Source organism: Pseudoliparis swirei, chromosome 5 (genome assembly GCF_029220125.1).
Source record: "Pseudoliparis swirei isolate HS2019 ecotype Mariana Trench chromosome 5, NWPU_hadal_v1, whole genome shotgun sequence".
NCBI classification, from domain to species: domain Eukaryota; kingdom Metazoa; phylum Chordata; class Actinopteri; order Perciformes; family Liparidae; genus Pseudoliparis; species Pseudoliparis swirei.
In genome coordinates this window covers 8,587,467-8,609,796 of record NC_079392.1, presented here as the reverse complement: position 1 = coordinate 8,609,796, position 22,330 = coordinate 8,587,467, and the positions used below count along the sequence as shown (strand labels likewise).

Sequence of the window (22,330 nt, the reverse complement as noted above, 5' to 3'; positions counted from 1 at the left end):
AACTGTGGAGTATGGAAGCATTTCACACCAGCTTCATCTTACGAGCAACGTATGATGTCTTGCCATCTCCCAGTAACCTTCAACAATGGTACGGAGAAGACCCAACGTGCCCACTCTGCCCGTCTCCAGCAAACCTTAAACACATCCTGGTTGGCTGCAAGACGGGCCTGACTCAAGGCCGTTACACCTGGCGGCACAACCAAGTGCTGAAGTGCCTTGCAGCTATGCTGGAGACCAGACGAACGACCATCAATGGCCTACCTCCATCATCCCGTCCTACATCTGCAAGAGGTTTTGTCTGTGAAGGTGCAAAGCCAACCAAGATCAAGGCCAATACAACATCAGACCTCGGTCAGCTGGGAGCAGCGCGAGACTGGAGGCTCGTGGCGGATCTGAGTCCAAGGCTCTACTTTCCACCAGAGATCGCCACTACGAACCTCAGACCAGACCTCGTGCTCTGGTCCTCCTCAACTAAGAAGGTGTACATCGTAGAGCTGACTGTACCCTGGGAGGACGCTGTAGAGGAGGCCTACGAAAGAAAGAGCCTTAAGTACGCTGAGCTGGCAGCTGATGCTGAGCAACGTGGCTGGAAAGCCAAAGTTTGCCCAGTGGAAGTCGGCTGCAGAGGCTTTGTTGGTAAGACAACTACCAGGCTGCTTAGGGATTTGGGAATTCGGGGCCAAGCCATCAAAGCCCTCTGAAGCGCTGCCGAGTGGGCAAGCCGGTGGCTGTGGGTGAAGAGGAGAGACGCCACCTGGGCCCCAAAATAGCATCTGTGGCGCAGAAGGGTTGAAGCAGAGGGGGGGCACATCTGGGACGCCAGGTGTTGCCGATGAGCCCTCTGGAGGTGTTGTGGGCCTATCGTTGAAACACCGGAGATGGAGGGTGCCCACCTGATGACTCCAATGAGGCTTTTAACCCTTTTGTCCCACAGACGGCACCATGACCCTTACCCGGAAACACCTTGCATGTCTGCGTCAACCCACTTTACATCTCAGGAGTGCAAATCAATCAGGGATTGTAAGACCTAGTCCTAAAACAGAACTGAGCTCCATGCAGGTTGTGATATTATGATGACATGCTAGTTAGTCGGCTTGCTCACTGCCATGTTCCCAAGGTCCGATATTATTGGTTTGTTTTTAAAATGCAGTTTAAATGGTGAAAATCCGGCCAGCCACTGGAGATATCAATGTCCAGTCAAGGAAACCGTTATTTCCCACAAATATGAGTGTTTTAAAGACTATTACATAAGTCGCAGGGTGTGTGATTTCCACTTACTGACCCGATGAAACATACCGTACATTGGACATTTTACCTGGGGCAAACCTTTCAAAATAAGAGGATATTGATATAAGTAACATACCAGTATACACTCCAGTTTACACGCTCTAATGGCCACAGTGTCGGCAAGCTCTGTTTTCACACAGTATTTTAGTTTTAGCTCCAAATCAGATTGTTGTTGTCTTAAATTCTACAATATAAGTTCTCCTCTTCCTTTTGCTGACTGTAGTGCAGACCATCTTTACCCTGTATGTCAATCAGACCAGACGGTCAACCGGGTCACTCACATACAGCTCTGGAGTCACATCGGGGCAAAAAAGAAAGCATGGATTTATCCCACGAGGACACAGACAGTTAAATGGTCAACCAATTTCTATGGCGGTTCTGATATCAGACTCCAATTTGTGTGCTATTTGATAAAAAACAAATGGCTGCTGTTTGAGTTTCCCCATCATGGATTAAAAAGTCATTCTTAACAGTCTGTGAAAGGTCTTTTGTTCAGCGTTGTAAAATCGCATTTGTTTGCGTCCAAATTATAGCCTTCTGATTGCTGCTAGCGCTGAATGATGAAGCCACTGGCTTCAAAGAAATCATGCGTATCTCTTGAGAACAAGTGTGCCATTTTGCTGTTAGCGTGGGAACGACCGCCGGTCACGTCTCAGCATAAATGTGTCTGAAACAAGCAGTTCTTTTGTCATTGCTGCCTCCGCGCACTCTTTGAAGTCGGATCTAACTCATGACCAGCCAACATAATGTCTGGAGGCATACGTACACTATCTGCTTTATGGAAAACCCTGTTTTGCATACTTACATGTTGTCATTGTCTGACACAAAGTAGTTACACAGAGCCTTGCTTGTACTCCGAGTTACTAAACTCTCAATCAAACTCGGGATCGTTTTCTCACTGAAATACGGGCTCAGCCGGGAGAAGATTGTCAACTAAAATTGATCAAATGTGAAATAAAATGAAATATTTTATTTTGGAGGCATAGTTGCACATTTGCTATATTACAGCAACATAACAATTTTTGCTTTTGCCCGTATCTTTATTGGTCAACTGTACACAGGAATTTGTGAAAGAAAGTTGAAAGGTTAAGTTGGAAAGTCAGAGAGTCAAATGCACAAAATGTATGCAATGTCAAAATAATTCTATGCTATGCTACTTTTTTGCGAATGTATGCAAGTTAAAAACTGTAAATAAGCCGCATAATGCAACATTGGCACATACTGCACGTTCCATACGAGGGGAGCTGTGTGTGGTGAAACGAGATGTAAATAAGCAAAGAATCAAGAGCATAAACAGAGAATTGGGCGTATACGCGAAGATTCGAGAGCCAATCGGGCACCCAGGGACGACCAGTGTTTTCCCTTTTCTGCAAACTAACACCAACACCACCGTCGTTATTACCACCGTTACAGATCACAACCTAATTAGAAATAGCACTCTAAAAATTAACCAATTACAATCTGGTCTTCAGGAATGACATTGTGTCATGCTCTAATACCCTTCTCCACACACACACACACACACAGGTGTATTAATATCTTTTAATGAGGCCGGGTCCCATGGCAACAACCAAATTTGCTTTGTCTGTTCGTTGGAATCCCCCAGACAAATCACTGGCCGATAACACAGGCCTCAGCACTGCGGTGTGAAGAGGTCATCCATTGATATGAATGGCCTGGTGAGTTCCCGGCCTGTGGCGATTGTTTACGTTTATTCAGGCATTAGTCAGATGGGCAAATCAATGAGATTTAACTGCCGTTTTAACTCCAGAGGGGTCTGGTACATATGGAACGGAGGGGGGAGGGGGGGGGAAGAGACAGGAGAGGAGCAAATGGAAGTGGTGTAGGAAGATGAAAGATAACGGGCAAACAGGAAAAAGGTCACGGGAGAAAGAGAAGCTGGCGGAGGAAGGTTAAGAGCAGAAATAGGGAAGGACAAGCGGAGGCAATGCGCCCGGAGGACGGTTGAGGTGAAAGATGGAGGACGGAAATAAACGTCCTGTGGCGCCGTGAGGTTTGTCCTTTCCTAATCTGCTGTCGCGCTCACACGGAGGCTTCTCGTCTGTTGTTTTGTCTCCCGGCAGATCGGTTTGTAAATTGTCTTTGTGTTGAACATCTCGGCATCTTTTCTTTTTTTTTGCATCGTAGGCCGAGGCTCAGTATTCCCTTCCCCCCCCCGAGACCGGCGGCCGTGAGACTCGACACACTGAGCGATCTGATTACCGCTGACCTAATCCCACATTTATTTCTCTGATGTCGAGTTCAGGGCCACATTTAGGACCTCGTTCGGATCGCAGCGCATATACACAGTGCCCTCGCGGGCAAATGGAGTTACATCGTACCTCACACTCCAGTTGGGACGATGAATATCAGCCCAGCTGTTTATCCAGAAACATGCGTCAATTTCAAAATGACATCGTCATGATCTTTTCTTTTCTTTTCTGGTTCCACATGTTCAGTGAATATATATGAATAAATGAAGTGAGACAAATTTGCAAACAATTTGGACCATGAAATCCATACAAAGATACATAGTGATCTAGAATATACATTTTTAAATAGAATTGATCAGTTGGTGAGATCTGTTGTTTGAGAGCAACATTTTGAACTGACTAATGGAGGGACTAATATTGCCGTCCTTGTCCTAATTGTCCTGAACCCCAGATTCAAAGCGACTCATTCCGTCACTTTATCACCTCCATAATCTCCAACGCTTCTCTGTCCTTTGTCTCCTCAGATCCAGTCTCCGCGGACCTGGACCAGTACGATGTGGCTTCTCTGACCGATGCCCTTAGAGGTTTCCTGCAGGACCTGCCCGCCCCCATCATCCCCGCCACAGTCTACAGCGAGCTGGTCTACACTGCTCAAGGTGCAGTGTGGTGCACCGATGTTAGGCTATAAAACGTTCTTCAATGTCAGCTCACTCGAATGATACAATTCAGATAAATTCAAACGATCCAAAAGATCAGGGTCAAAAGTCAATGTGTTCGTGTCTGAATGAGCCGACCTTGTGCAAGGGAAGGAAAAAGCGATGAAACCAGGTCTATGTTACAGTTTGGGACGCTTTTGCCAAGCAAAGCTACCAACACGACGATGTCCCACATAACATTTCATTTTGTCTTGGCGGCCGGTGACCGGTGTGAGTGTCGACCTCCAGCTGCATCATCTGCGCTCGGTTCTCACGCACTGCAGGGTTCAACTCAATCTGAGCCCAGAGTGTGATTGTGTGTGTGTGTGTGTGTGTGTGTTTTTTCTTTTTTCGCCTCTGTCACTTGGCATGAGCGCCTACACTTGTCACGCCTGACGGATTTCTGTAAAGACGACAAGGCTGTGCCCTCTCATCAGCATCACATTTCTGCTAATCCCCTGACAGCTTCGGAGAAACGTGGCTCGTTGCCAGCTCCCGTCGCTCCTCTCCCGTTTCACCCCTTTCACCTGCCGCCCACCTCGCCCCGGCTTTTAGGGACTCTCATGCTCGTATCTATCTTTCATGAACCCCTACCTTTCATATTTGGCATTTCGAGCTGCGCTTGGGGCGGTCTGCGTGCCGGTGTGTGTGTGTGTGTGCACATAAAAGAAGGTAATGGACAGAAAGACACACGGACGGATGGACGCGTGCGTGGTCGGGTCGCGCACATCAGCGCACGCTTTTCCTGCTACTTCCTCCAAAAAATGTGACTGGGTTAAGCTCCTCGACATGATCTCCGTCTTTAAATATTATTTTTTTTAAACTCAATTATGTAAGTGCTTTTTCTCTCTCTTGCTAAGTGACAGCCCTTTGTTCTTTTACTTATTCATGGAAACATTTGAAGTCAGGGTAAACCACTTCAAAAAGGATGCACAACGTATTTTGCGCAGGTCGTCCAAGGTTAAGCGTGTTGAAATTGAACTTCTTATTGGGGGCGGGGGGCACTTGAAGAGCACAGAATGGTTTCTTCTGTAAAATCAGACAGTATTATATAGTAACGATGAGTCATGCAATAATATTAAGAGATCACTGATAAATACTGAGGGGCAAGATTTTCCTTCTCTCTCTCTCTGCCGGTTCTTTTTTTAGCTGCCATTTGGGTCCGTGCTCCATTCAGCCTCCAGCTCTCCGTACCAGTAGGTTTCTGTTTGGGACCAGGTGATATATCCCTCACCAACCATTGACTGGTGGCTTCCTGTGCCTTTGGCGCATGTTGATCCCATTTGTGTCTCCCAACCTCTGCCGTCATTTCCTGGGAACAAAGCTTGACCGGCGGGTTTTTTTTTCTCCACGCTGTCAATGAGCACACAGGCCTTGAAATACTGAGAGAAATAGGCCTGCCCATCATTACAGCCAAGATGATGTCAGTCTTTAAATGACTTGCTTTCTTAAACTAGCAAACAGCTGCATCAGACGCAAAAAAACCCCAAAAGTTGTAGATGGGTTGATTTCAGAGCTCCGTGTTTCTGAGCACCAGAGATAAACTTCACGTTTTAGTTCAGTGAAAGAAAGTAGGAAAAAAAAATCCATCCAGTTTCAGTAACTTATTGCACTGTTTTTAATTTTGCTTTTGTGTAAAGCCTTTTATTATTAATCTGGTCATACGCGGAGAGGTCAGTGACGATGGCACCGATGGAAAATAATGACGAACTATATAGAAATAGCCAATCTTTTAGCTGATGGTCTTGTCTCCTTAAGGTCATGTAGAGGTATAGGTATTTAAAAAAGACTGTTTCAAGACCATTTAGGAAAGTTTGTCATAGTAACTGCGTTTTCGGACATCTGATCATAATCAATGTGTTACTGAGCACCGTCTATAGTGGACTTTGTAAAAAGATCTCCATGAGGATGGAATCAGTAACATGCTCCTCCTATAAAGTTACTGTCTGTCCCATCGTAGTCTGAAGCCCGGGATTTGTTGATGTTGGAAACGTTTGAATCCCCCTTCATTCCATTTTAATTGTTACTTTTCCTCCGGCTGTCCCGCTCTCTGGGAGACGAGTCAATCTCTCATCCGTTTGATCCGCGTCCATTTTCCCAGCCATTGGCTCAGCATGTGGATGAACCCCCTCACACTGGTAGATAGAGAGACACAATGTCCGGAGTTGGAAAGCTTCTTTAGATGCCGTTTAAACCCTACTGAACCGACACTGGGACAGATGTCATCATCTTTTCACACAATGTAGTGCAACTGCCCCTCCCACCCCCCCCAACCCTCAACCCTCCCAAAAGAAATCATATTAGATCTTGAGATCATGCTTTCTAGATACCATTAGGGGAATTAAATTACATTTGAATCTGTTTTCAAAATGTGGTTTGAAGCTCAATTCAATTTGAAAGCACAAGTTAATCTGCGTCATCAAACTCCATTTAACTTTCAAATTAGTCGAATCATTTTCTGCTTTCGAGCAATCTTCACTCTATTGTGTCGTCTTTTTTTTCTTCCTTTTTTTTCAGTGAAAGAATAATTACATTTCTTGTCATCAGATGGCTGTAATCCTTTTATAATCCTCCTCTCATCTGATCCTGCAACATCCTGACTACAATCAGCCCTTTGATATCAGGGCTGAGCCCTTGTTTTTCTGTGGCTTTTGTGACTTCCAGCTATTTTCAAGAAAGTCGTTATCACATATACCAAAGCGCCTTAACATATTATGTTGTGTAATTTCAAAAAGTCACAGTCCACGCCTCCCTTATTCTTCCCCATCCTCCGTCTGTCTTTGGTCTTCTGAGTCACTCATCTTAATAATAATTTCATCTGAGACCTTCCACAATTCCTGCCCTCTGCCCTTTTTCTTTTTTTGTATTCACCCCCCCCCCCCCCATGCCTATTTTTCCTCCTCTCCCTGTATTTTCCCATTAATTAGTTTTGCGAGAGTTAGTTAACCTTTATGGTGTCCACGAGGTCTGTGAGGATAAAGGCCAGCTGTCTGAGTCTGACTGACCACTGTCCATCTGGGCCTTCAGAGCAGAAAGAGAGCGTTTACCAGCTCCTTTAGGGAGCGGATGCAGGATAAACTGTTGTGTTTAATGGGACTCTCGAGGACCTGATCAATTTACCATCCTATCAATCTGATAACACGTTTCTATATACCCATATCCCAGTTGACAGCGGCAGCCGTGTTGTGTTTAGCAATAATGTGCAAGCGTGTTTGCGTGCTACCGTTTTCCAATTAGTCGTAAACACAAAGTACAGCCGAGGCTGATGGAGATGTTGTCGCAGAGTATTGAACAAGTAAACATGTTAACTGCTGGTGGCGCTAGAGGAATAAATCTGAATACATTATCCACTGGAAAATCACTGGTAATCCAGCCAAAGTGGTTGAGATAACATTTTTACGCTCACACATTTCGAGCGGTCACATTTGCATCCCGTTTGATCTGGCACAAATCAGAGGGCTTGAATGTCACCTCTGCTTTCTGAGGGCCTGACATGCTCTCATGCTCCGGAGTATCACCATCAGAAGGATGCGACTGGACATCTGGACATCCTTCACTCAGACCGTATCCTTCAAATCTGGCCTACAACTGTGGATCGTGGGATAATATTGAGTCCAGTATTATCCTGTAACCCAACGCTAGCAACTCCATCTTTGCACACCTACATTTGTAACATATAAGAGACCAGAATTTAAATTGATGTTCTGATGTTGTTAGTCTCTGAAAAGCTTTTGACGGTTTAACATTTCTTTATTTTTGTTAAAAAAAGATTTCTATTCCTGTTTCCTCAAGACCTTTCAGTCAAGAACTGACCTCATCCTCGGTATCATCTGATTGGATAATATAAAGCACATTTATATAAATGGAATAAGTGTAATGCAATTCATTTGGCGGACGCCTTTTCTAATGCGACTAACGATAAATGCATTGAAGAGAAGTGGATTCATGCGGGGGAAAAGAACATTGCAACCATCGCTTAGATTTTCTAAAGAAATTGAAAATTGTGCTTGTTTATGCAAAATCGTGCTTGTTTCTACACGCCTGTATAAACGCATAACTTAAACATCACGTAAATTGAAAAATAAGTGTTGTACCATCCGTAAGAGAGAAGGTTGGGGAGATTTTCACTTTTATTTATCCTTTTATAATCCAAACTAGAGTTGAAGCAGACCAAAAAGAAACCGCATATTTTCTTTTATCATCAATAAAACGTGTTAAAATGAGAATCACCTCCAAAATATTCCCAAAGTAGGTGAAGTCTTATTCAACAACAGTTATTTTCCCACCACCCTCCTCTTCCCACCCGCTGTCCAGTCTTCCAGAGTCCCGCGGGGCCAGATGGACAGGCCACGTTCCCTCTCCAGCCTTGACCTCTATTGACCGGCGGGGTCGACCACAATCCATAATAACCGAGGGAGCAGGACTGTGTGTGCGTGTGTGTGTGCATGCGTGTGGTCATCTCTGATCAGTAGTTGTCAGACAGAGAGAGGTGCCTTCGATGACCCCCATCCGGCTGCAGCAGATTGTCATCCGTCCATCACCGTCCACCCAAAACACACACACACACACACACACACACACACAGAAGTGTCCCTTAACTTCCTTGAGCCTCCCACGCTCTCGACATGTAAAAAGCCTTATGACATTCGCAGCATCAAATCCCATTGTTATACTATTTATGGCCGTCATTTTTCATCAATAGCCGTTAAATATCTTTCCTCTGGGTAATTACCTCTCTTCCAGCGGCCTGCGTGGGCTTCACACTGCAACGCCACTTCCATGGGACTCACAGGAAATGATGCATGGGTCCACTGGATATTATGTGGACCAAAGCGTCAGTATTTCTGAGCTCATGCGATGTAACGGACTGAATCCTTTTGTCTTTTCTAAGGCGGCGGTATGAATCCTCTCTGGCGGCACCGTGACGGATACAATCCGTTGCTCCTCTTCTTTTCGACCATCCCTGTCTGGAAAAATGAAATAAAATGACTCTCAAAATGTTATGGACAGTTATTTTCCAGGACTGTAATTTTATAAATTGATGTCAATGAATGTTAATGCAATTTTAAATGATGTCTGACAACCAGAGCTGTGGGAATACGGAGCCCTTCTCCAGCTCTAGTTCTCTCTTCTTCCATCTCTTCAATCAGTCAGCTGTCAAATATACAGTCAGTAGTTCGGTCAGTTCACTCTGTTGGCACTCCGTGTTATTGGGATCGATTTGAACACACTTCCTGCACAGAGGGCCAAATTCAGCAGAACCTCTCGTGGTCAATCAATACATATCAGCGCTCTCACGCCCGGAAACGTACAACATGTACACATGCAGAGCACCGCGTCACACAATTCACTGGGCAATACATATTTACGTCAAGCGGTCCAGTTCAGCTGCTTGCACCTGCCGGCCGGGATGACGACATCAATTACCGACCTTCCGTGACCTTTTCATAATACTTGTCCTACTCTGTCGTCTTCTGGAACTATAAATACTGTAAGGTTTGGCAATGGACAGAAAATTCAGTTTGCAGCGTTTTCTATTGGTTTTCATTTTCTGTTTACTTTAGCTTCAGTGTGATTCACACAAGATTTAAATATAAGGTGAATATTCCAGGTCATTCGTGTTTTTCATTTTCATGATCAGGCCGATTCTTATGCCTCGAGCTACCGAAAAAAAATGTCCTCCCTCATTCTCATAAATAAGAGAAGGTGTTTTTTTTTTTAACTGGACTTTATGAAATCAGAGAGATGCAGTACTTTTCTTTCAGTTATCAATCAATTTTTTTTTTACATCTGTTGAACTTTACCCTAAGCCAGTGAATAAATACCTTTGAGACTGCAGGGTGGCGTCTGCTCTGTGTTCGATGTGGAAGACTGAAATGTATTTCTTTTTCTTTTCACGTGATAGATGTTTATGCACGCGGTGTTCAGGGTGTCCGCTGAGCTGTTCATCAGGACGCTCGTTCTTTGATCTTCCTTTTGTGGGTCATCACTGGTCACATGACGACGCTCTTCTACACTTCTGCAAAAAAAAATCCTGATCTGAACGTAATGTCGCGCGTTATCTTTTTTTACTTTGCACATTGAAATGACTTTTATTTAAATAAATTAATAAATTGCTTCCTATGTCGTCTGCAGTGTAGCCACATGTGTTCCCATCATGAACAGGGTGGACAAGATATTGACAGCAACTCGTAACATATCACCATTTAGTTATCTGCTCCATCTTTGTCTGCACAGGATGCGCATCTTGAGCATCTTCCTCTAAAAAAACGTTTCTCGTTGCATGCTTCTGATTCCAGACAAACGGCTACAGACAATACATTTATTAAAATAAAGTAACTGAAGTGATTGGGCACAGCCAGGCTGCAAATGAGCATTTGATGACATGAATTCACCTGGTTTGTTCGTCTAAGAGTGCTCTGTGGTGTCTTACAGAGAGTCAGAGTGTGGAGGAGTGCGGAGAGAAGCTGAAGAGGATCCTGGAGTCTCCCAGCATCCCTCAGGCCAACCACCAGCTCCTGGTCCACCTCAGCCGACACCTGGCCCGGGTCGGCCAGCAGAACCAGGCCGGCCCCCGGCTTCTGGGACAGGCCTTCGCCGAGGCCGTCTTCAAGCACTCTCCTCTCAGGTACGCAGGTCTCACAGCATGTTTTACTCACTCATTCATACACGTGTGATTTAGCTCCACAGAACCACAGAAGATGCACACTCCAGTTTAACCTTCATCCGTACACCGTGCTCAAGGTGCACCAGACGCCCAGAGTCTCCGTAGCGACAGTACCGAAGCTTTGGGCTCCAGTGGCAGTTGGTGAAACTAACCTAACCGTGCGTTACACTTATTACAGAAATATCTATAACTTGGGGACATGGACACATTTCCTGCTTGCATAATGGCTTATTCATTTGCGTCTTCTTCCTTTTAAATTCAAGTCAGGTTTATATGGACGGTTGTTAGTCACAGTGCGAGTCTCTGAGGGACAAACCTTGACTGGCAGAAGAGGTAAACCCCTTTTTTTTGTTTCGGAACCGCTGATTGTGTTACGATTCTTCCCGCATTGTGTCTTCCTGGAGATATCTTTTTTTAATCGTCCTCAACTTTGAAACACAAAGTATCCCAAGCAAAGCAAAAGGTAGAAAAAAGAACACCATCCGTTATTTTAAGCTAATATATCATTTAAAATAAATGGCTGGTAAATTATCATTCATGCACATTTGATTCGGTGGCCTCCATGTTTTATGGCGTTTGAGTTCAAATTAAGAACACACAAAAAACACAGAAGATGAGACTATGAGAGCGACCTCTTCCCAGACGGCTGTGAAATGTGAAGTGTCTCGTTTCTATTTCCGTTTGTCACTTCTCTTCAAAAGTCCCACAGCATTTGGTGGATAGGGCCTTCCTGTTCCTGTTTTCACTCATGTGTAAACAACCTTTTTGGCTAAATGGGCCATGTTTAATCAAAATACTCCCTCCTCACATTAAGGACTGGCCATTTCCATGACACATATCAGTTGCATGGTTGATTAGATTTTTTTCTTTTTCTTCCTTATTTATAATTATTTTCCTGCTTTAACATTTTTTATTTTTTAGTTTCCTTATGACTCTTCTTGGCCAGATGCATATTACATTTTACTTTATTTTTATTTATTTGTATGTTTTATTATTATTATGCATTCTTACTTTTCAAGGTTGTATTTCTGTAAAAATACCTAAATAAAATATCAAATCTCAGTTGAGCGAGATTGTCTTGATCCAGTACAAAGACATGATATTTCCGTCGTGAAAGATCTGCCCTTGCTAAAAGGAAAGCTAGGCATGATATTTGGCTGTAATATCTACATCCTGCATTAAGTGCTGGATGTTTGAACTCAAGGATGGTCGTCATCTTGTTGTTTCTCTTTTTTTTCTTCTTCTTCTATTTCTCCTTCATTCCCTGCACAAGATCACTGGCGTCTGTTTTTCCAGAAATTACAGAGGAATGTCTGCTTGTGGCGTTGTGTGCGGTGGAGATGTAGGGGATTCGGGGAGGCAGTCAGTGATTGTTTGCATAGCCTGGTCAAGCCATTGGCGTCTGCCGTGCACAGCGGGCGGATAAAGAGAGAAGCGGCATGTCGTACTATTTCATCCCGATTCTGTGTTGGCTTACTCCAATGCATGTGGAGATGTTGATTAACGCTCGATGGATCTAGAGTACACACTGCAGTCACACACACACACACACACACACACACACGTCCTGCCATTTGTGACACAACCCCGAAACTAAAGCGCTTGTGTCTGTGTCAACAGCGCGGCCGTGAACCCGGAACATCACGTCAGGATCTTGGAGGCTCTTATCGCAACCGGAGGTCTCATGGAGATGCAGGCTGCACCAGGTAGGCCCATATTCATGAACGCAAATGCTCTCCCTTCTGAAGCGCCGACGTTCTGCCCAGAGCCATTTGCTTCTGAAGAACCCTTATTTTGGAAACAAGGGAGATTCAAGGGTTCTTTGTAAGACCACGGTCCCCATTGAGACCTCTTTTCATTTGATGAAAGCGTTCTTCAAGGTTGAAAGGCAACATTAAATGGTCCTGCCAGCCAACATTTTGATTTTGAACAATAATTGTTGTGTGTTGCGCAGCACCACATCCGCCCCGGTCCTTTCAGAGCCTCGCAAGGAACCCTGGGTGGGTTCTAGATGAACCCCTTGGATTATAAAAAGCATTCTTGGTAGAAACCCCTGGGTGGGTTCTGGTTAGCATCCTTACCAGGTGGAAAGGTTTGGGGTAAAACCTCCAGACAGGGTTCTGGAGCATCTCACAGATGGTTCTATGCGTAACCCTGTATGTTAGGTTAGAGGTACAACCCTCTGAAAGGGTTCTGGGTGACACCTTTATAAAAGGGTTCTGCTATGGGGACAAGCTGAAGAACCCTATGTGGTTTGAGTGAACAGCTTTGTGCCTTGTGCATACCATCTTTTATTCTCTCTCCTGCAACAGTGTATCTTGACATGATGTATGATAATTTCATTTGGCTTTGACTCTTCTGTGACACGGTGTCGAAGCTTATCTGCTTCCAAGTGTATCACCATACATTTCTCATGCTGGAAACATGGCATTGCCTTTACCCTGCCCGCTTCACCACAAACTGCAGTTCAAAACACATGTTTGGTTTATGAAATATGTGGAAAACACAAACCTTTTGCCCAATTGCTGCTGTGATAAATTGGGCATGAAGCATGAAATAACTGCTTTAACTTTGCTGTCCGTTGGTTTGGTTTACAGTCTGGACGCACAGAGTTCATGGTAACAAAACACGGCGGTTTCACGATGTTTTTTTTTCCTGATTGGCTCAACCGTTTCAGCCGAGAGCGAGGGTATGGATGCTTTAGTGTATATGATCTGCACAGTTTGCATTTTTCTCTGACCTCAGCAATAGTTTCCCAAAACCGTCGGAAAACATCATCCTTCCTTAGATTTCGGCCACAGGAGAAACATTGCATTCCGATCTGATGGAAGTTATACTCTCGTATTTAGCCAAACTCGGCAACCAAAAAGGAGACTGATCTGACCGTTGTTGTGCACGACATGGTGGAACAACGGAAAAGAAGATGTCTTCTGCCTTTCTGGTTCATGCATCCCCCTTCAAACAAAACATTTAGTAAAAAAGAGACTCGATAATCACCACGGCCGGTACAGATCTGGGCGCCAACATGTAGAAGCGGCTCGTGGCTTCAACGTGTCCGCGAGGCTTCGATGTCTTCGGATATAAAATGCTGTGGAAAGATCAATCGACCTCCTATGAGGACGAGAGAAAGGTCAGACAGCAGGAGTGCGGCTGATTGTAAGAGCCAAGCCAGTGTGCTGAGGTCGTTTTCTCTGGGTCAGTGCATGTGTGTGTGCATAAATGTCAGTAGGTCAGTGTGTGCATATGCGTGCGTATGTGTGTGTGTGTGGTGTGGGTCTTTTTGACTTTCTTTTTGGGGCCCGGTGTTCAGGGCAGGTCAACATATTGGTGATGATGGTGGTGCTGTAGAGGTTCTGTTATTACGCCTACCTGAAAAATGAAGGAAGGTTTTGTTTTCGCCGTGTATTTATTTATTTATTTATTTGTATGCGTGTTATTCGCAGAACTCAAAGTATTGAACCGAATCGCATGAAATTTGGTGGGATGATTGGTTATTATCCGTGGACCAATTGATTAGATTTTGGGATCGATCGGGTCAACGGTCAAGGTCAAAGGTCATGAACAGGTCAAAATCTTCTTGAATCACATGAAATTTGGTGGGATGATTGGTTATTATCCGGGAACCATTTGATAGATTTTGGGATCAATCGGGTCAAAGGTCAAGGTCATGGAAAGGTCAAAATCTTTTTTTACCATAGCACGATACGTTTTTGTCCAATTGGCATGCAACTAATGCCAAAATGTTCATAATTCAATGCCCAAGCTTGTGATATGCAAAGGTATGCGCTCTACCGAGTGCCCATTCTAGTCTTCATATGGAGCAGTGGTTCATTCAGAAGGGACGATGGAGAAGTTGGTCTGAGAGTGATTCATGGTGGAAACACGAGGACGTAACGCGGACAAGATGGATAGGCGGGCACAGCCACTTTGACTCATTGGATCGTGACACTTTGAATCAGCATCTTCATGACGTCGCTGTCTCAGTGCTGGACTGGAATGCTTTAGTTTCAGAACCTTTTAGTATGGATTGCTTCATTTCTGATCCGTCCCACAAGGTACCATCTTAGTTGTTGCTCTACTCTTTCCATGCACGCTTATTCTTTGACCACAGTGTCAAAAGCTACTTTTATTTGAACTACGTTGTTCGGCTGCCGATACTAAGCTGAGCCTCCAATATTCCGTGTACCGTAATAAACTGATGTGAACAGATCTGGTTTCTAAAACATATTTCTAGCCAGGGTAACTGACTTGAAAGAAACATTTTGGACATTTTAAATCTTCAAAGGAGTCAGATTGTTTTGGAGCCAGTGACTCTGAGTTGTCCTCTATCTGGAGGAGAATAGTGGCCACTGTTGTTACAGCAGACACACACAGACAACACACACATCAGAGCCACAGATCAGACTCAACTTGGTCCTTTTTTGTAGGCTGACACAGAAAAGGAAGGGAGGATGTCTGGAAGACGATCAATAATTCATGGCTTAAACCTCTGTCCTGCAGTGTGGGGGGATAGAAAAGGTTGAGGCAAGGCAGCCACTTTTAATTTTTTATTGTATTTACTCATTCAGAAACGTCGAAATCTAGCCTGACGGGAACGAACACTCAAGGACACCGAACACGCTCGGGTGGAGTTTCCAAACACGGTCAACATTTTACGGGTCTTCTCTTCAGACTCTCCCGCCATTGCTTATGTTCCCTCATGTGCTCATTTGAGCGTTTCAGCATTTTGGAAATGTTCTCAAAATACACACGTTCTCTTTGCTTCTCTCTCGAGTATCTTTGGTATTGAACATACATAAGTGGACACCTTTTGTGTTTGCGCATTAAAAAAAGTTCTGTGGCAAACTACGTCGGTAGGGGTTCAAAAAATCTCTAAATAAGCAACAGCAAATGATGATGATCATGAGGTGTGTGTGTGTGTGTGTTGGACAGGCTTACATCACAGCAACAACAAAAAAGTACCAGAGAGAGCTGTTCTGTGCTTTCTTTGAAGTGTGTCTTTTGTAATATTGCTTACAGAACCCCTCTCTCTCTCCCTCTCTCTCTCTCCCTCTCTCTCTCCCTCTCCGTGGGGTGTCTGAATAAAGCCTCACAGCCCACCCTCTCGGTGTTGCGTAGTGAAGGGAAATGATGTGGGCAATTGGACTGATGTTACACACTTGCACTGTTCAGTATTCGTATCAGCCTTGAACCTTTTAGTTCTGCTCATAATACCCGAGAGACGCACTGCAACAGTCCCCTTAACTTAGCAACAAAACCTTCTTCTTCTTCTTCTTCTTCGCCGCCGGTCGCTTGAGCCAACACCCATCATTGAACTCTGCCTCCGTTCTGACCTCGACTCTCCAGCGCTGCAGCGTGTGTGGGTCGACTCGATGCGCCGGGGCACAGGCCTCTGGTCCACATTCACGTACACTGCACTCTGAGTTGTGCTCAGTCGTTTTCCCCCCGAAACACAATCATTGACGAGTCTCTGTGGGATCATTTGGCTTTCAGCACCCCGGCAATGCTGGTCAGCACGGACATTGAGATGTCATGTAATGCCTCGAGTTGTGTGCGTGTGTGTGTTCAGCTCATGTTGCCGTTTTCAGTGGCCTGGCCGGGTGACTGCCTGTCCTGCTGAGCTTCCCTTTGTTTGATGAATGGATTTAGAGGGAGAGGGCGGGGCAGACGGAGAGAGGGAGGCTAAAACGGGGAGGTCAGGTTCATGTGCAAGCATTTCCTCTCACCCATTACCTCCACTGCCACCCCTCTAGACAGCATTAGTGGGGGTCAGGGGTCAGCGCAGTGCCTGCTGCCGGTATGTTAACCCCTTAACAGAGGTGTGCGACTGTGTGTGTGTGTGTGTGTATATATATATGTGTGTGTGTGTGTGTGTAGATGCCCATTCACCTCTCAGGAGAGCTGCCCTTCAAGCCATGTTGTCTAAATGAAGTCTGAATATACGATCGTTCCTGCTCCACCTGAGTGCTCCGGCGAAGCATCTCTGCTCTGTGTGTGTGTGTGTGTGTGTGTGTGTGTCCCTCTGTGTGTACATCACTTGCATGTGAAGCCTCCGTCTAGTCCAGCCAATCTGTCAGCCAGCACGCCTAGAATCAGTCGGGGGGGGGGGGGGGGGATTGTAAAACTCCCAAACACACCCATTCACATTCTGGCCCCTCTCGCTCTGCTTTTGTTATGAGCTGTTTTCCTTCCCAGGCACGCAAGCCGTGCCCGCAGCTTGGCAAGAATATGACACATACTGACACAAACACACACACACTGATACTGACATTTACTCTACACACACACACAGTGGTTCTCTCTCTCTTTCTCTCGCTCTCTCTGTGTGCATTTATTTGGCTGCTAATGGAGCCGAGGAGGGCTCGGTGGTAAAGTCTTCTGCTCGGAGACTTCATCAGAAAGCTGGCTGCTGTTACTCCCTCTGTTTACATCATTATACTCCGCTGTTCAGATTATTCCATCTGTGCCTCTCTGGCTGTGTCCAAAGTTCAAATGTAGACCTAAGAAGCCCTCTAAAGCTTCGCTAATTAGCACCCTTTGTTTTGTTTGTTCAACTGGATGTGAACACAAACGACTAAATACTACGTAGACACATGGTGAATATCAAACTTAACGTCTGGTGTTTTCTTTTCCCTCGCAATGTGGTTGTCTTCTTACCAAATATTGTTCTGTTCTCATGAGTTACTCTGAAGTGAACATGATGTCCAGCCTCTCAATGCTCCTGAAACCACACGATGTAATTTCTGTTTGTTTCCAGATCGAAACAGGAGACATATTAACATATTAGTACGTACACTTTTCATATATTCCTTTTTTCCAGCAAATACTTTTCAGGAAAACAGTTGAGTCTGTCAATACTTTGATGTTTTCTTGTGTTATTCTATGATAGTAACCTGTTTATCTTTAGGCGTTGGACTATTGGTTGGACAAAACATATATTTGTGTATGTCATGGGCTGTAATTATCATACAGACATGGGATTGATATCGATCCATCTCAGCATATTTCCCAAAGTATTGCCAAGGTCAGAGTTGAGAGCAACCATCAGTGTGTGTGAGGGCCTGTTTGTATGTGTGGGATTAGAATGAGTGTGGATGCATGTCAGTCCGAAACATACACGATGTGTGTGTGTTTGTGTGTGTGTGTGTGTGTGTGTGAGGGGTTCACGGTGAATTCATGTCCTGATTCGATCCCATTGGGAGGAAAGTGCCAGCTTAACATCCAGTATAATCCTACTGTACGGGGTCAGCAGCAGGGCATGCTCACACACACGGATGCACACACACACGCCACAGCAAGTGTGAATTTGTGTTGGGGGGCATCATGGTTGTATAATGTGATTAAGGTCAAGCAAATACACAGCTTTTAGCGTGTGTGATTATTAGTATTTGGCATGTTTGTGGGTCGTTTTTCAGCCTGTGCTTCTTCAGCTACATACAGTGACATGGCTAATAACACACACACACACACACACACACGTGTTGAGACCCTTGTTTAGGAAAGAAATGACATTTATTTACTTTTTATTTAAATGTTGCTTGTGAATGCTGCCGTAGCTCCACTGAGCAATGTTTGACCTTTAACTTGTTCGGTGGGGCAAATAATGACACGCTTTCATGTAAAGCTCTAACTTCATAACAGATGTCTATAATCATTTTATTTTTGTCACCTTTGTAGTTTAAATATTTTGACGTTACGACCAACATTTTAGGCCTTTTCCTACCTCTTTCAAAGACACTTGTTGCTTACTCGTGTTTGACTCGTTGCTATGGGAATATGAAATCAACTCGCAAAGCGAGCGATGGCGGACAGATGATCTGCTTCAGTTCAAATGCACTGTCCTGTTAAAGGAGCGAAGCGAAATGATGACAGAAGACGCCTCACAGACGGACCACGTCAAGTTCAAGTCCGTTCTTCTGTGTGATATTCTTCTTCAGTGATATTATACTGGATAAACAATAACATCCTAACCCACTGCGGTATTATCTAAAGCCTATATCCTTAGGTTGGTAATGATTCTGAGAACCCTGGATCAGTCGTGCTTACTGAGATCCACTTTGGATCTTTGAACAGATCCCAGAGCAGATCTTCTCATCTAATTTTCTTTCATCATATCATGAGGTCAGGGGTCACAGATCGGTGTGAGATGAAGGTAATGGCCTTTGAAATTACTTTGTTAGCTGGATAAAGAGAGACACGTGAACAGGAGGTGAGGGTCATAGCACACACACACACACACACAGTCAGGAGGTTAGGAAATTGTGGAAGCCCCGATATGAACAAGTACCTCCTCATCACGTTCCTGATAAGGTTAATGACATCGCCATTTTACACTGTTGGTCTGTAATTCTTTTTTTTTTAGCAAACTATCGATTTCACCATAAGTGGCTGATTTGAGATCAGGGTGTTTTTTACTGCAGTGAAGTGACAAAGATATTAGCGGCACATAGAACATACAGTAGAACACAGCGTACTAAACATAAAGCACAGGCTTTAGAATATACAACCAGAGAGGATGCAGAGAATCTTAATTTTTCTTCCATCCTGAACATATGAAAATGGAAGAGCTTCCCTTAACCTTTGAGTCAATTATTTTCACTCAGGCCAGGATGGTAAAGACCTTCCTGGGTGTACACAAGTGGCCCACATTTAGAAGGCAGTGCGTCCCCATTCCCCACGGCGTGGGATCTCTCAGCCCTGCACAGCCTTATCCCTCGGCTCAGTCTCTATTAGAAGATTATCTTATAATGTCCATCATCCAGCTCACGGCTCTCTGGTCGAGTTGTTTTATGGTGTATTCTGGGAAGGAGCTCTCCGGTGGCTCATGTCCAAATTCTGCTGTAATGTGCTCATGTAAAGCTTGAATTACCATCAAACAGCCCCCGGCTCCCGTGTTTATCCCTTCATATGCCATGTGAAGAAGCATAAGGTCACAGCAGCACCACTTCCTGCCATGCTCTGCCCCAAAACCTGGCTCCACTTCTCTTTTTTTGCATTCTCTTGGAGATGATTTGTCTCATCATTATAATTTTTCAAAACCCATATAAAGTTTACTGACGGTTGTTTCATTGGAACGAACGATAGCAAGAAAATACAAACAGATGTCTCTATTAAACTTCCCTATATCGTGTAGAAATGTTAACCAATAAAAATATTTCCTTTTTAATCGACGCATAATAAAATGATTTTTGGCCAGTAAAACACAAACAGACCTTTTTTCTTTAATGTTAATTTATCCAACAGTCCACATGTTGTGGTCCGTCTGTCCATCACTGCATACAACTGGATGCATGTCACATCCCCCCCCCCCCCATCATCCTTTACCCTTTTACCCTTTGTGTTATCGAGCCACTCGGCTCATCACTCTTACATACACTGCACTCATTACTTCACATCCAATTTTGTGTTCATTACCAACATTTCAGAGCTTGTCTTGGGATGCGGCCTCATTAAAACAGAGCGCTGCTCATATATCATCATATCATATATATGCATCATGTCTCTCCCCAGTAGGAACAGACTTTTTTCTTCTTCTTTTTTTTGTATCTGGACACGTCAAAGTAGTTCAGATGCACCACTGAGGGCAGAATGTGTTACAATCAGAGAATCGTAATGATATGGAGATGCTGCGAAAACATTCAAGGAGTGAGCAGCAATTATTTCACTGGGAGGTTCTGATTTATTTTTCTCCATGCAAGCCATCAATAACGCATTGAACTTATGAACCCAAAGTTATAATGATGCACGTAACTTTGTGATGAAAATGAAAATGAAACGTCGGATTCACCCGTGTAGCAATTTAAAACGGGAGGCTCGTTTTTTTGCTTTGGCCTGGCGCGACGGCACATCATCGTGGTGGTGGGAGGGGCGCATGCGTAGCGTCGTGATCGACTGTTCTGCGCCCCATGCGAGCACACGTGTAGTTTCCCACCAGCTGTGTTTAAGACATTTATTGCACTGAAGGGCAAATGTGATGTAAAGAATATGAGGCGGGGATGGATGGCTGAGCTGAAACCAGCCGTGAATACCAATGTGCTGCTTCCTCTTTGTCTCTGTCTGCTGCCACCTCTCTGTCTCTGGCTGTCTGGGTGGTTTCTCTGTGTGTCCGGGCGCCACTCTCTGTCTGTGACACCACCTGAAGGGAATTCACAAATGTCCATGTTATCTCTGCTCCAGAGTAAGAAAGGACTCGGCTGGAAGCACAACATAACCCAAATCCTTATTCTACATTTCTGCAAACTCATGCTAGCTAGCGGTGACCTGTGCTTACGTTTGACTGACAAGTCACTCTGCCTCTGTGTGTTTGGACATCCGAGCTTCTCTTTATGTTTCTGGTCCCATTGTGCGAGTCCCACTGACTCGCTAATGGCCTCCGCTCTGTACTTTGCTCACCCGGCGATTACCGCTGATAACGCCACCCCGATACTTCCTGTTGCCACTGTTAGCTGCGAGCCACCCGCTCAGCCGTCACCACGTGGAGTCGTGTGAAGAACACACATTAATTAGGGTGACCAGACGTCCTCTTTTCCCCGGACATGTCCTCTTTTTGAGACCTAAAAAATGCGTCCGGCAGGGATTACAAAAACGTCCGGGATTTTGCTTCGTCAGATATTTGTGTTTCTCTGGGTTTTCACAAACTAGTATTTACCCCTTACAAGTTTTGGAAATGGTATCTCTCTTACGTTCCACTTTCTTGCGCGAGCTCTGACTGTAGAGAGAACAATCATTGGTCGACCGATCTCAGTGTTGCCAGATACACAATAATTATCCTCCAAATACGACCATTTTAGAGCCTTTGGTACAATACTTCACCATTTCCAATCTGGCAACACTGAGCACCTTGCCGCCTAGTTGCATTGTTTACAGCACATGACATCTGCAGCCATGCCAAAACGTAAATGTAAGTTCACGGACAAACAACAACAAAAATACTATACACTACCCCCCCCCCCCCCCCCCCGCAACGAAGTGTCCTCTTTTTCACAAACTCAAATCTGGTCACCCTACATTAATCCCATGCTCATGAATTTCCAATTTATCCCGAAACCTAACAGAACTTGGGCCATGGGCCACAGAGGCTGAATATATTTTGTGACACTTTATTACATTTCTGGATGGCATTGGAAAATGTTCCCCTGCCAGAAAACAATCCCATCGATCTTTTTTGGACGATGCTTCAGGTTCCAGTTACATAAGGATGACTCGGGGATCAGCTGCACTGTTAAAAGTGTAAATGATCAGGATTGCTTCTCTTCTCTCCCAATTTGAAGAAACTAGCATAAAAGGGGAAATGTGAAGACACTTGATGATTAAAAGAAAGCTGCACTCACACTTCTCATATCTATTGAGCCTAAGACAAAGCCCTAAGGAACAGTGAGCTGTGCAATGATGTGTTTTTTAATGGTCAAAGTTTAAACTTCACGTGTGCCACACAGTCAGAAATTAGGTCCACTGTCAATGTCTCAATC

General features: G+C 44.6%; 1 protein-coding gene across 2 annotated transcripts in view; it reads left to right on the top strand.

Moving 5' to 3' along the window:
- Positions 1-22,330, top strand: part of pik3r3b (phosphoinositide-3-kinase, regulatory subunit 3b (gamma)) — a 173,891-nt gene that overhangs the window by 71,373 nt on the left and 80,188 nt on the right. For both annotated transcript variants that reach the window (XM_056414558.1, XM_056414559.1), the window contains 3 exons: positions 4,025-4,156; positions 10,631-10,823; positions 12,483-12,568. In XM_056414558.1, the coding sequence (XP_056270533.1) occupies positions 4,025-4,156; positions 10,631-10,823; positions 12,483-12,568 (411 nt within the window). The remainder of the gene's footprint in view (positions 1-4,024; positions 4,157-10,630; positions 10,824-12,482; positions 12,569-22,330) is intronic.